Source organism: Centropristis striata, chromosome 20, assembly GCF_030273125.1.
Source record: "Centropristis striata isolate RG_2023a ecotype Rhode Island chromosome 20, C.striata_1.0, whole genome shotgun sequence".
NCBI lineage: Eukaryota > Metazoa > Chordata > Actinopteri > Perciformes > Serranidae > Centropristis > Centropristis striata.
In genome coordinates, this window is record NC_081536.1 from 33716769 (window position 1) to 33729268 (window position 12500).

The following is a 12500-nucleotide window of genomic DNA, read 5'->3' on the forward strand; positions in this document are numbered from 1 at the left end:
AACAAGGAGAATAAGGAGGACAGGGAACAAGGGGAAGAAAGAGGAAAGGAAACAAGGAGAATAAGGAGGAAAGGAAACAAGGAGAGGAAAGCAGAAAGGAAACAAGGAGAGTAAAGAAAGGAAAGAGGACACTGTCTAGATATTATAACAACGTGTCACTGGAGGAAAGGCAATAATAGGAATAATAGGATAGATGATGATGTAAATGTGTAAAATAATAATATAATGACAACACGAACAGATTAAACTGTCTGTCATTAAGGTTTTCTGGTGTATTTAAACAAACTGATTCCTCCTGCAGCCAACCAGCTACACACTCCTCTGTAAGGGTGTGTGTGTGTGTGTGTGTGTGTATAAATATATATATATATGCGTGTATATTTATATATTTCTATATATATATATGTATGTATACTGACCCTCTGCGTCCAGCAGCTTGGTCAGTCCCAGGTGTTGCTGTGTGTGTGTGTGTGTGTGTGTGTATAAATGTATATATATATATGTGTGTATATATATATATATATATTTATATATTTCTATATGTATATATATGTATGTATACTGACCCTCTGCGTCCAGCAGCTTGGTCAGTCCCAGGTGTTGCTGTGTGTGTGTGTGTGTGTGTGTGTATAAATGTATATATATATATGTGTGTATATATATATATATATATTTATATATTTCTATATGTATATATATGTATATCTACTGACCCTCTGCGTCCAGCAGCTTGGTCAGTCCCAGGTGTTGCTGTGTGTGTGTGTGTGTGTGTGTGTATAAATATATATATATATGTGTGTGTATATATATATATTTCTATATATATATATGTATATATATGTATGTCTACTGACCCTCTGCGTCCAGCAGCTTGGTCAGGCCCAGGTGTTGCTGTGTGTGTGTGTGTGTGTGTGTGTATAAATATATATATATATGTGTGTGTATATATATATATTTCTATATATATATATGTATATATATGTATGTCTACTGACCCTCTGCGTCCAGCAGCTTGGTCAGGCCCAGGTGTTGCTCCGCCAGGTTGAAGGCGTTCTGCAGGTTGTAGTGAGCGTTGGACTTCTTCAGCTTGTCGAAGTCGATCAGGTCCGGTCTGAAAACAACAACAAGACAACAACAAACAACAACATTTAATAATCAATCAGTGAAAACAGAACCACAGCCAGGACCACCCAAATGTTTCAGTTTATTTATTCATTATTTAGTTTAAAATGAACTTTCTGTGACTTTTATTTATGGAGCAGAAGGAGACGATTCTCAGAATCCTCAACCCTCGATCTCTAACCCTGGTCAAAAATATTGTTATTTATTATTGTGTTTGGTTAAAATCAGAGGAGGGAGGAAAGGAAACAAGGAAAGAAAGGGAAAGGAAACAGGGAAAGGAAACAAGGTGAGTAAAGTTGAGGAGAGGAGAGGAAAGAGGAAAGGAAACAAGGAGAGGAAAGGATAGAAAAGTAAAGGAAACGAGGAGAGAAAAGAGGAAAGAAAAGGAAAGGAAAGGAAATGAAAGGAAAGGAGAGAAGGAGAGGAGGGCAAAGGAAAGGAAAGGAAAGGAAAGGAAAGAAAATAGGAAAGGAAAGAAGGATAAGGAAGGAAAGAAGATGACAAGAAAAAAGGAGAAGAGGAAAGGAAACAAGGTGAGGAGAGGAGAGGAGAGGAGAGGAGAGGAGAGGAGAGGAGAGGAGAGGAGAGGAGAGGAGGAAAGAAAGTAAAAGGAAAGGAAATGAAAGGAGGAGAGGAAAAGAAAGAAAGGGAAGAGGAAAGATGACAGAAATAAGGACAGGAAAGAGCAAATGATAGGAAACGAGAAGAGGAAGGAGAAGAGGAAAGCAAAGCAAAGGAAATGAGGAGAGGAATGAGGAAATGACGATAGGAATGAGGAAATGAGGAGATGAATGAGGAAATGAGGAGATGAATGAGGAAATGAGGAGAGGAATGAGGAAATGAGGAGAGGATGAGTGATATCTGAGGATATTTCCCTCCAGGAACCAAGAACCTCCAACAGTCTTTAGAGTCTTTAGATCCAGTAAATGTGGATCGTTCCAGGAGATGAATGGTTGTTTGTTGTGATCTCAGCGTGATGTTCTCATATTATTGATTGTGATGGGCATAAAGAAATGTTTCTGAGGGTCGATCAGCTGACTGATCAGCTGACTGATCAGCTGAGAGCAGCTAACAGAGTCTGATCTCTCTAATAAATACATTCACACATGACTGTAAATGTTCTAGCGGAGGGTTCTGCTGCAGGGAGAACAGCTGACATCTCACATTCATATCAGAACACAAACATGTTGTAGGAGAACCAAAGCATGTTTCCTGTTAAATGTTCATCAGCTGGACTGAAACAAATCAATAAAACCTGAAGGCATCAAACTGTTTACTGACAATAAATGTTGATCAGTTTAAACATTTAGTATTTTATCTTTATATGAGTCTGCAACTGAATATATGTCAAAAAGGGTTAGAAAATTATATATATATATATATGTGTGTGTGTGTGTGTGTGTGAGTGTGTGTGTGTGTGTCTCCTATCTGTGTGTCTCCTATCTGTGTGTGTGTGTGTGTGTACCTGTGTGTGTGTGCATCTCCTACCTATGTGTGTGTGTGTGTGTGTGTGCGTGTGTGTGTGTGTACCTGTGTGTGTGTGTATCTTCTACCTGTGTGTGTGTGTGTGTGTACCTGTGTGTGTGTGTGTGTGTGTCTCCTACCTGTGTGTGTGTGTGTGTGTGTGTGTGTGTGTGTGTCTCCTACCTGTGTGTGTGTGTGTGTGTGTGTGTGTGTGTGTGCATCTTCTACCTGTGTGTGTGTGTGTGTGTGTGTGTGTGTGTGTGTGTGTGTGCATCGTCTACCTGTGTGTGTGTGTGTGTGTGTGTGTGTGTGTGTGCATCTTCTACCTGTGTGTGTGTGTGTGTGTGTGTGTGTGTGTGTGTGCATCTTCTACCTGTGTGTGTGTGTGTGTGTGTGTGTGTGTCTCCTACCTGTGTGTGTGTGTGTGTGTGTGTACCTGTGTGTGTGTGTGTGTGTGTGTGTGTACCTGTGTGTGTGTGTGTGTGTGTACCTGTGTTTGTGGATCAGAGCGTTGAAGGCCATCCCGTCCCTCCAGCTGGTGCTGAAGTTGTGGATGTTGACGTTTGGATATCTGAGAGAAGAAACAAACAAACACACAAACAGCTTGTCAATAAACAAATAAACACTGTTATTGATTAATTAATCTCTTTCCTCTCCTTGTTTCTTTTCCTCTTTCCTTTCCTTTTTCTTTCATCATTCCTCTCCCTGTTTCCTTTCCTCTTCTCCTCTCCTTGTTTTCTGTCCTTTTTCCTCTCCTCCTTTCCTTTCCTCTCCTTGTTTCCTTTCCTCTCCTTGTTTCCTTTCCTTTCCCCATTTCCTTTCATCTTACCACTCTTTCAGTTACTTTCCTTTCCTTGTTTCCTTCCCTCTTTCCTTTCCTTGTTTCATTTCCCTTTTTCCTTTCCTTCTCTTCTCTCCTCCCCTCTATCTTTCCTAACCTCTCTTTGTTTTCTCTCCTCCTTCCTTTCCTCTCCTCTCCTTGTTTCCAGTCCTCTTTCCTCTCCTTGTTTCCTTTCCCTCTTTCCTTTCCTTCTCTCCTCTCCTTGTTTCCTCTCCTCTCAAACTCATCATTTATTGATTACCAGCCAGTTTATTTGGTTCACTGGATTAAAGTTAACAGGCGTTTTGTTGTAATTTATTTTAAGATAAAGTTTTACTTAAAGCTCGTCAATAACCAATAAACTCTGATTAACTAATTAACATTAATCAATGATTGACTGTTTGTTCTTCAGTTAAACTATCTGATCACTGATCAATGATCACACTATCAGCCTGTAAAGACAAAAGGCTGAAATAAATAAATCCCTATCAATATGTTTGTCCTGATCAGGGATCAGGTGGCCAGGTGGCTGATGGGTAATGTAGTCTGGTCTGTTAGAGCCAATCAGAGAGCTGAGGATGTTCCAGAGTATTATTGAGACTCACCCGGCCGTCTTCATCTGACACCAGAGCAGCAGAGCATCTTTAGCCGACTTCTTCTCCTTGTTGTCCTCCGTCTCCACACTGATGTCCTGGATCTGAGACACACACACACACACACACACACACACACACACACACACACACACACACACACACAGTTATTATTCAGAGTTAAATTACAAACTGAAAATCAGATGTTGTCTCTAAGAGTCTTTCTGAGAAACTAAAGCTGACAAATTAAACTTTATTCTTCACGTTTGAAGGTTGAATAAATTATTTTATGCAACACTTTCAACTTTCTTGTTTCCTTTCCTCTTTCCTCTCCTTCTTTCCTTTCCTCTTTCCTTTCCTCTTTCAAGGAGAGGAAAGCAACGAGGAGAGGAAAGAGGAAAGGAAAGAAGGAGAGGAAAGGAAAGAAGGAGAGGAAAGAAGGAGAGGAGTGAGGAAAGAAAATGAGGAGAGGAAAAAATGAAAGGAAAGAAGGAGAGGAGTGAGAGGAAAGGACATGAGTTAAGGAAAGAGGAAAGGAAAGGAAACAAGGAGAGGAAAGAGGGACAGAAAAGAGGAAAGGAAACAAGGAGAGGAGAGAGGAAAGTGAACAAGGAGAGGAGTGAGATGAAAGGAAACAAGGAGAGGAAAGAGGGAAGGAAACAAGGAGAGGAAAGGAAACAAGGAGAGAAAAGAGGAAAGATGACAGCAAAGGAGGAAAGGAAACAAGGAGAGGAGGAGAGGAAAGAGGAAAGGAAACAAGGAGAGGAGAGAAAGAGGAAAGGAAACAAGGAGAGGAGAGGAAAGAGGAAAGGAAACAATGAGAGGAGAGGAAAGAGGAAAGGAAACAAGGACAGGAAAGAGGAAAGGAAATAAGGAGAGGAGAGAAAAGAGGAAAGGAAACAAGGAGAGGATTGAGAGGAAAGGAAACAAGGAGAGGAGAGAAAAGAGGAAAGGAAACAAGGAGAGGATTGAGAGGAAAGGAAACAAGGAGAGGAGAAGAGGAAAGGAAACAAGTAGAGGATTGAGAGGAAAGGAAACAAGGAGAGGAGAAGAGGAAAGGAAACAAGTAGAGGAAAATAAATGAAAGGAAAGAAACAATAACAAAAACAGTAACACTGATCTGCAGTTTTAATGATAAAAAAAATAAAATTTCAATATATTTTTAAGTATTTTGTCGTTATCGCAGAAATATCATGTAAACAAACAAACAAACAAACAAACAAACTGTAATCAGTAAATGATTCCAGCAGCATCATTCAAAATAACTCAAAGCTTTTCTAAAAGCTGTCCTCACTTTCTGAAGAAACATCTGCACACATACAAGACCTCTGAAACACGTCCCCACTACTCAAACACGTCCCCGTTCCTCTAAAAACCTTCGACACCTTGTCCTCTCACACAAACAAACAAACACCCGACGCCTCACCTTCATTGATGGACAGCATCAGTTTCAGCTGACGGAGACGATCTGAGCCTCCAACAGCTGCACACACACACACACACACACACACACACACACACACACACACACACACACACACACACACACACACACACACACACCCTGTGGTCCTCTGCAGGATTTAAACCCACTAAAAAGAGTTTTTTAATCCTCGCGGCTTATAAAAATCTAAATCCTCCAACTGTTCGCCTAACGATGACATCATCGCCCCGAGTGACACGCCGCCGTCAACGCTTCCTTTCCTCTTTCCTCTCCTCGTTTCCTTTCCTCTCCTAGTTTCCTTTCCTCTTTCCTCTCCTCGTTTCCTTTCCTCTCCTAGTTTCCTTTCCTCTTTCCTCTCCTCGTTTCCTTTCCTCTCCTCATTTCCTTCTCTTTCCTCTTTCCTCTCCTCATTTCCTTTCCTTTCTTTTCCTTTCCTTTCCTCTTTCCTCTCCTTGATTACTTTCCTGTCTTTTCTCTACTTGTTTCCTTTCCTTCCCTTTCTTTTCCTCTCCTAGTTTCCTTTCCTCTTTCCTCTCCTTGTTTCCTTTCCTCTTACCTCTCTTCATTTACTGTCCTCTTTCCTTTCCTTTCCTTCTCTTCTCTCCTTGTTTCCTTTCCCCTTTCATCTCTGTTTTTTTCCTCTTTCCTTTCCTCTCCTTGTTTTGTGTCCTCTTTCCTCTCCTCTTTCCTCTCCTTGTTTCCTTTCCTCTTACCTCTCCTTGTTTCCTTTCCCTCTTTCATCTCCTTATTTCTTTTCCTCTTTCCTCTCCTTGTTTCCTTTCCTCTTTCCTCCCCTTGTTTCCTTTCCTTTTCTCTCGCTGTTTCCTTTCCTCTTTCCTCTCGCTGTTTCCTTTCCTCTTTCCCCTACTTGTTCCCTGTCCTCTTTCCTTTCCTTCTCTTCTTTCCTCTCCTTGTTTCCTCTCCTTCTCCTTTAATTTAACTATATGATGTGTTATTTTAATTTATTATAGAATTAATTAAACATTCAAGACCATTAAGTAATTAAATAATACTGTGAAAAAAATAAGATTTTATTTTATGGTTAATAATTGTAATAAAAGTAATCTTTATTTAATTTACGCACTATAAAAAAAGTTCATAAACCATCTGAAGCAGAGCGTTCCTGTCTCATCTGACCCACTTTGGTGAATTAGTTTCATGTTTCTGAAGGTTTCAGCTTCATCAGCTGCAACATGAAGCAGCAGCAGCAGCCCGAGGCTCCGCCCTCTGCCCCCGCCGCCCGCGGTGGCGGTGGCGCCGTCTCACCTGGAAGCGGAGGATGATGGTCCAGATGAGGCCGAGGGTCAGCCGGTGGTTCCCGTCCACGATGTCGTGGGAGCCCATGTTCTCCAGGTGAACCCGCTGCTCCTTCAGGAACTGGAGCGCCTTGTCCACGTTCTCCAGGCAGTGGATCCTCATACGGCCCTTCGTGGGTTTGGGCTGAAACAAAAACAGTTTTTATTGATTTAAAACCTCCAGAAAGAAGAAAAAACAGGAAGTGTGAAGGAGAACAGCTGCAGAAACAGCTGATCGCCTTCACAACAACACTTTCATAACCAGAGAACAACTTTTAATAAACAATAAGTCATGGAAAAGATTATTAGACCACCTGGTTTTCTTCAGTTTCTTGTTCATTTTAATGTCTGGTTCAACTAAAGGTTCATTTGTTTGGACAAATATAATGATAACAACAAAAATATCTGATAAGAGTTTAATTATAGAGCTGATATTTAGACATTTAACATGGTTTTATTGATTATTATTTTGGTTATGTGTTGTGTCCTCGTGTTTCACTGCAACTTATAAAATCCTGCAGCTCTATAATTATTTTTAAAAAAAAATGTTTAAATTGGAGTAAAATGGAATTTATATATAAACACTTTTCCAAGTGCCCAAAAGTGTCAAGAATGTTGTAAAAAAGGACAAAATTACAAAAAAAAAGAGTCAAAATACTACAACATGACACAAAATGACAAAAAAAAAGACACAAAATGACGTAAAATGACACAAAAAGGCACAAAAAGACACAAAATGATGTAAAATGACACAAAATTACTAAAAAAAAAAAGACACAAAATGACATAAAATGACACAAAAAAGACACATAATTACTAAAAAAAGGAGTAAAATGTCCAAAAAAATGACACAAAAAGACACAAAATGACGTAAAATGACCCAAAAATGACAAAAAGATGTAAAATTACCAAAAAACAACAACATACAAATACAGAAAGAGACATAAAATGACTAAAAAACATTTCTCCACATATTCTAGATATCAAAGTTTTGTCATGTTTCCAGCCTCTCACTTTATTTTGGTTATTTGTATGAATGTTTGTGTGTGTTTATCTCTCTGTGTGTTCCCAGCTGAATGTTCTCATCAGAACCAATAAAAGAGCAGAAAGAGATTCTTCTGCTGTCTGGAGGCGTTCTGCCTCCACGAAAACACTCAAAGTTTCTCAATGAGTCCTTTCACTACCGGACGCCCCCGAACGTCTCACTGTCACTGATCCTCCTTTCTCCTGATTCTCCCTGAACGCCTCACAGCTGCTGGCTCTCTGCCCGGACACACAACGTCCCAAAGAGAATAAATAAAGTGTAGCATTAATGTAAAATAACCAGAGAGTCTGTTCTCTCTCTGAGTGTTTGACAGCTGGTGAAAAGACAGGAAGACAGACAGACAGAGACACTGAGAACAAAAGAGAAGAGAAGAGAAGAAAGACACAAAATGACCAACAAAGATGTAAAATGACCCAAAAAACAACAGAAAACAACAGAAAAAAGACACAAAATACTACAAAATGAGGACAAAATGACGTAAAATGACACAAAATTACCAAAAAAGACATAAAATGACCCCAAAAATGTCAGAAAATAACAGAAAAAGACACAAAATTCTACAAAATTACCCAAAAAATGGACAAAAAAAAGACACAAAATGGACAAAAAAAAGACACAAAATGACAAAAAGAAGACACAAAATGACGAAAAAATGATACAAAATGAGTAAAAAAAACGTAAAATGACCCCAAAAAACATCAGAAAATAACTGAAAAAAGAAAGAAAATGACCAGAAAATGACGAAAAAAATAACACAAAATTTTTCTGGACATAAAACGTCTCAAGGTGAATAAATAAAGTGAAGCATTAATGTAAAATAACCAGAGAGTCTGTTCTGTCTCTGAGTGTTTGACAGCTGGTGAAAAGACAGGAAGAGAGACAGACAGAGACACTGAGAACAAAAGAGAAGAGAAGAGTAGAGAAGAGAAGAGAAGAGAAGAGAAGAGAAGAGAAGAGAAGAGAAGAGAAGAGAAGAGAAGAGAAGAGAAGAGAAGAGAAGAGAAGAGAAGAGAAGAGAAGAGAAGAGAAAGACAGAACATGAGAGAAAAAGACACAAAATGACCCAAAAAACAACAGAAAATAACAGAAAAAAAGACACAAAATACTACAAAATGAGGACAAAATAACAAAAAAAAGACTTAAAATGACCCCAAAAATGTCAGAAAATAACAGAAAAAGACACAAAATTCTACAAAATTACCAAAAAACTACACAAAATGACAAAAAGAAGACACAAAATGACGAAAAAATGATACAAAATGGCTAAAAAAAACGTAAAATGACCCCAAAAAACGTCAGAAAATAACTGAAAAAAGAAAGAAAATGAATAAAAAATAACACAAAATTCTTCTGGACACAAAACATCTCAAGGTGAATAAATAAAGTGTAGCATTAATGTAAAATAACCAGAGTCTGTTCTCTCTCTGAGTGTTTGACAGCTGGTGAAAAGACAGGAAGAGAGGAGACGCTGCAGAGACACCAAGAAGAAAAGAGAAGAAGAAGAAGAAGAAAAGAAAAGAAGAAGGAAAGAAAAGAAGAGAAGGAAAAGGAGAGAGAGTTTGGCTCGTCTGGCTGAAGTCTCGCTGTGGGATGAAACTCTGAATGTTTGTGAGCAGAAAGAGAAACAGACAGAAAGAGAAAGAGAGAAACAGACAGAAAGAGAGAAAGAGAAAGAGAGAAAGAGAGAAACAGACAGAAAGAGAGAAAGAGAAAGAGAGAAAGAGACAGAAAGAGAAAGAGAGAAAGAGAATCAGGCGACTGTGTGAGTTTCTGCAGAGTTCAAGTTAAATCTGAAACCGTATAAAGTATAATTTAATATCATAATAATCCTGATGGACGATGTGAGCTCACATTTATTTACTACGTCTCATCTCTCAGTGGTTCCCTGCAGAAAATAACAAGAACTCCAGTAATATAATCAATAAATCAACATGAAGCAGCTGTTAATAAGTGAAGGATGAACTCAGTGACTCTGATTCAACGTGTCCTCGTGTTTCACTGCAACATGTCTAATCTAGAGGAATCTATGAGTCCTGCTGCTCTACAATTATTAATTATTGTTTAAAAATGGGAATAAAATGGAATTTATATTTAAACACTTTTCCAAGTGACCACAAGTGTCCTGAATGTTGACCTAAACACACAAATGACCAAAAAGGACATAAAATTATAGAAAAAGACACGAAATTACCAAAAAAAGATGTAGAATGACAAAAAATGTCATAAAATTACAGCAAAAGAAACAAAATGACCAAAAATTATTTTCAAAAAAATTACCAAAAAAGACGTAAAATTATAGAAAAAGACACAAAAAGACCAAAAATGACAAAAAATGCAAAAAAGACGTAAAATTCCAGAAAAAAGACACAAAATGACCAAAAATGACAAAAAAAAACAAAACAAAAAAGACGTAAAATTACCGAAATAGACACAAAATGACACAAAGCTCCACATATTCTACATATTGAAGTATTCTGATTAAATAATTAATTCAGTAATTTTTTGTCCGTTAAAAGGACAAAATGGAAAAGTCACAATAATATCAGATTTTTCTATTTTTTCTAAAAGAAACTTTCTTAACCTATGATGCATTCCAGGACTGTAGGGAAATTCTAACTTTTTATGATAATGTCTGTTTTTACAGTTTCTTTCTGCAACAAATTGATTTTTGAAAGAAAACAAACGTTTATAAAAGTATATTATATTATATCAGACAGAATAATAATAATAGTAGGAGACACAAAGAAGAGAAGAGAAAAAAAATGACCAAAAAAGACATAAAATAACAGAAAAAAGACACAGAATACTACAAAATAAGGACAAAATGACGTAAAATAACAAAAAAAATTACACAAATTGACAAAAAATGATACAAAATGACCAAAAAAAGACGTAGAATTACCCCAAAAATGTCAATGGTCTTTTTTAATAATATTAATAATAATAATAACCTGCTGCCTCTTTAACTGTGAGGCTGAGAGGAGCAGAGAGGAAGGTGTGAGTGTTTATTCCTGTTAATAATTATTAGAGTCATAAAGTCATGAAGTCTCTGTTGACAGAAGCAGATAAGAAATAAAACAGAGAAACCTTCAGTAATCAGATTACTCTGAAAAATTATTTCATGTGAATGAGCAGATTTTAGACTGAAAGAGTAGAAGATGATATATATCTAATGCGTGTCATTTTTCTATTTTATCCTGAAAAACTTTTCTGGTTTATTAAAATTATTTTACTACATTTTTACACTTTATCTCCTCCATCCATTGATCCTAATAGAAAACAGCATTTTCTCCCATTTTTCTGCTTGAAAAATGTTCCATTGTTAAATTAATTGCCCATATTTTTCTGATGTTCCAGCAAATCCCGGCAGCTTAATCTGCATGTAAAAATATTAAAATAACACGTTTATTACAGCGATTTAGAGAATAAAATCCACATTTAATTTCTCCCTTTTTACGTTACTTTGATGGCTTCAAACAGATTCGTGTTATCAGGACAAAAATCAAAATATTTTGGGTAAGAGGATCCATTAACCCTTCAGAATAAAAGCCCTGCTGCTGATCGGCCCCTTCAAAATAAAAGCCCTGCCTGCTGACCCACCCCTCCAGAATAAAACCCCCAGTCTCTCCCCTGACAGGACCTTCAGAATAAAACCCACCAGTCTTTCTCCTGACAGGACCTTCAGAATAAAACCCACCAGTCTCTCTCCTGACAGGACCTTCAGAATAAAACCCACCAGTCTTTCTCCTGACAGGACCTTCAGAATAAAACCCACCAGTCTTTCTCCTGACGGGACCTTCAGAATAAAACCCACCAGTCTTTCTCCTGACGGGACCTTCAGAATAAAACCCACCAGTCTTTCTCCTGACAGGACCTTCAGAATAAAACCCACCAGTCTTTCTCCTGACAGGACCTTCAGAATAAAACCCACCAGTCTTTCTCCTGACGGGACCTTCAGAATAAAACCCACCAGTCTTTCTCCTGACGGGACCTTCAGAATAAAACCCACCAGTCTTTCTCCTGACAGGACCTTCAGAATAAAACCCACCAGTCTTTCTCCTGACAGGACCTTCAGAATAAAACCCACCAGTCTTTCTCCTGACAGGACCTTCAGAATAAAACCCACCAGTCTTTCTCCTGACAGGACCTTCAGAATAAAACCCACCAGTCTTTCTCCTGACAGGACCTTCAGAATAAAACCCACCAGTCTTTCTCCTGACAGGACCTTCAGAATAAAACTCACCAGTCTTTCTCCTGACAGGACCTTCAGAATAAAACCCACCAGTCTTTCTCCTGACGGGACCTTCAGAATAAAACCCACCAGTCTTTCTCCTGACAGGACCTTCAGAATAAAACCCACCAGTCTTTCTCCTGACAGGACCTTCAGAATAAAACCCACCAGTCTTTCTCCTGACAGGACCTTCAGAATAAAACCCACCAGTCTTTCTCCTGACGGGACCTTCAGAATAAAACCCACCAGTCTTTCTCCTGACAGGACCTTCAGAATAAAACCCACCAGTCTTTCTCCTGACGGGACCTTCAGAATAAAACCCACCAGTCTTTCTCCTGACGGGACCTTCAGAATAAAACCCACCAGTCTTTCTCCTGTCAGGACCTTCAGAATAAAACCCACCAGTCTTTCTCCTGACAGGACCTTCAGAATAAAACCCACCAGTCTTTCTCCTGACAGGACCTTCAGAATAAAACCCACCAGTCT

At 38.4% G+C, this 12500-nt stretch overlaps 1 protein-coding gene across 4 annotated transcripts in view; it reads right to left on the reverse strand.

Moving 5' to 3' along the window:
* Nucleotides 1–12500, reverse strand: part of LOC131993918 (spectrin beta chain, non-erythrocytic 1-like) — a 141035-nt gene that overhangs the window by 50557 nt on the left and 77978 nt on the right. For 2 of the 4 annotated variants that reach the window (XM_059359994.1, XM_059359993.1), the window contains 4 exons: nt 6710–6883; nt 4012–4103; nt 3077–3157; nt 996–1111 (listed from right to left, as the gene is read on the reverse strand). In XM_059359994.1, the coding sequence (XP_059215977.1) occupies nt 996–1111; nt 3077–3157; nt 4012–4103; nt 6710–6883 (463 nt within the window). Of the gene's footprint in view, nt 1–419; nt 439–995; nt 1112–3076; nt 3158–4011; nt 4104–6709; nt 6884–11441; nt 11458–12500 lie in introns of those variants that run through there. The other 2 variants (XM_059359995.1, XM_059359996.1) reach the window with 2 other exon arrangements.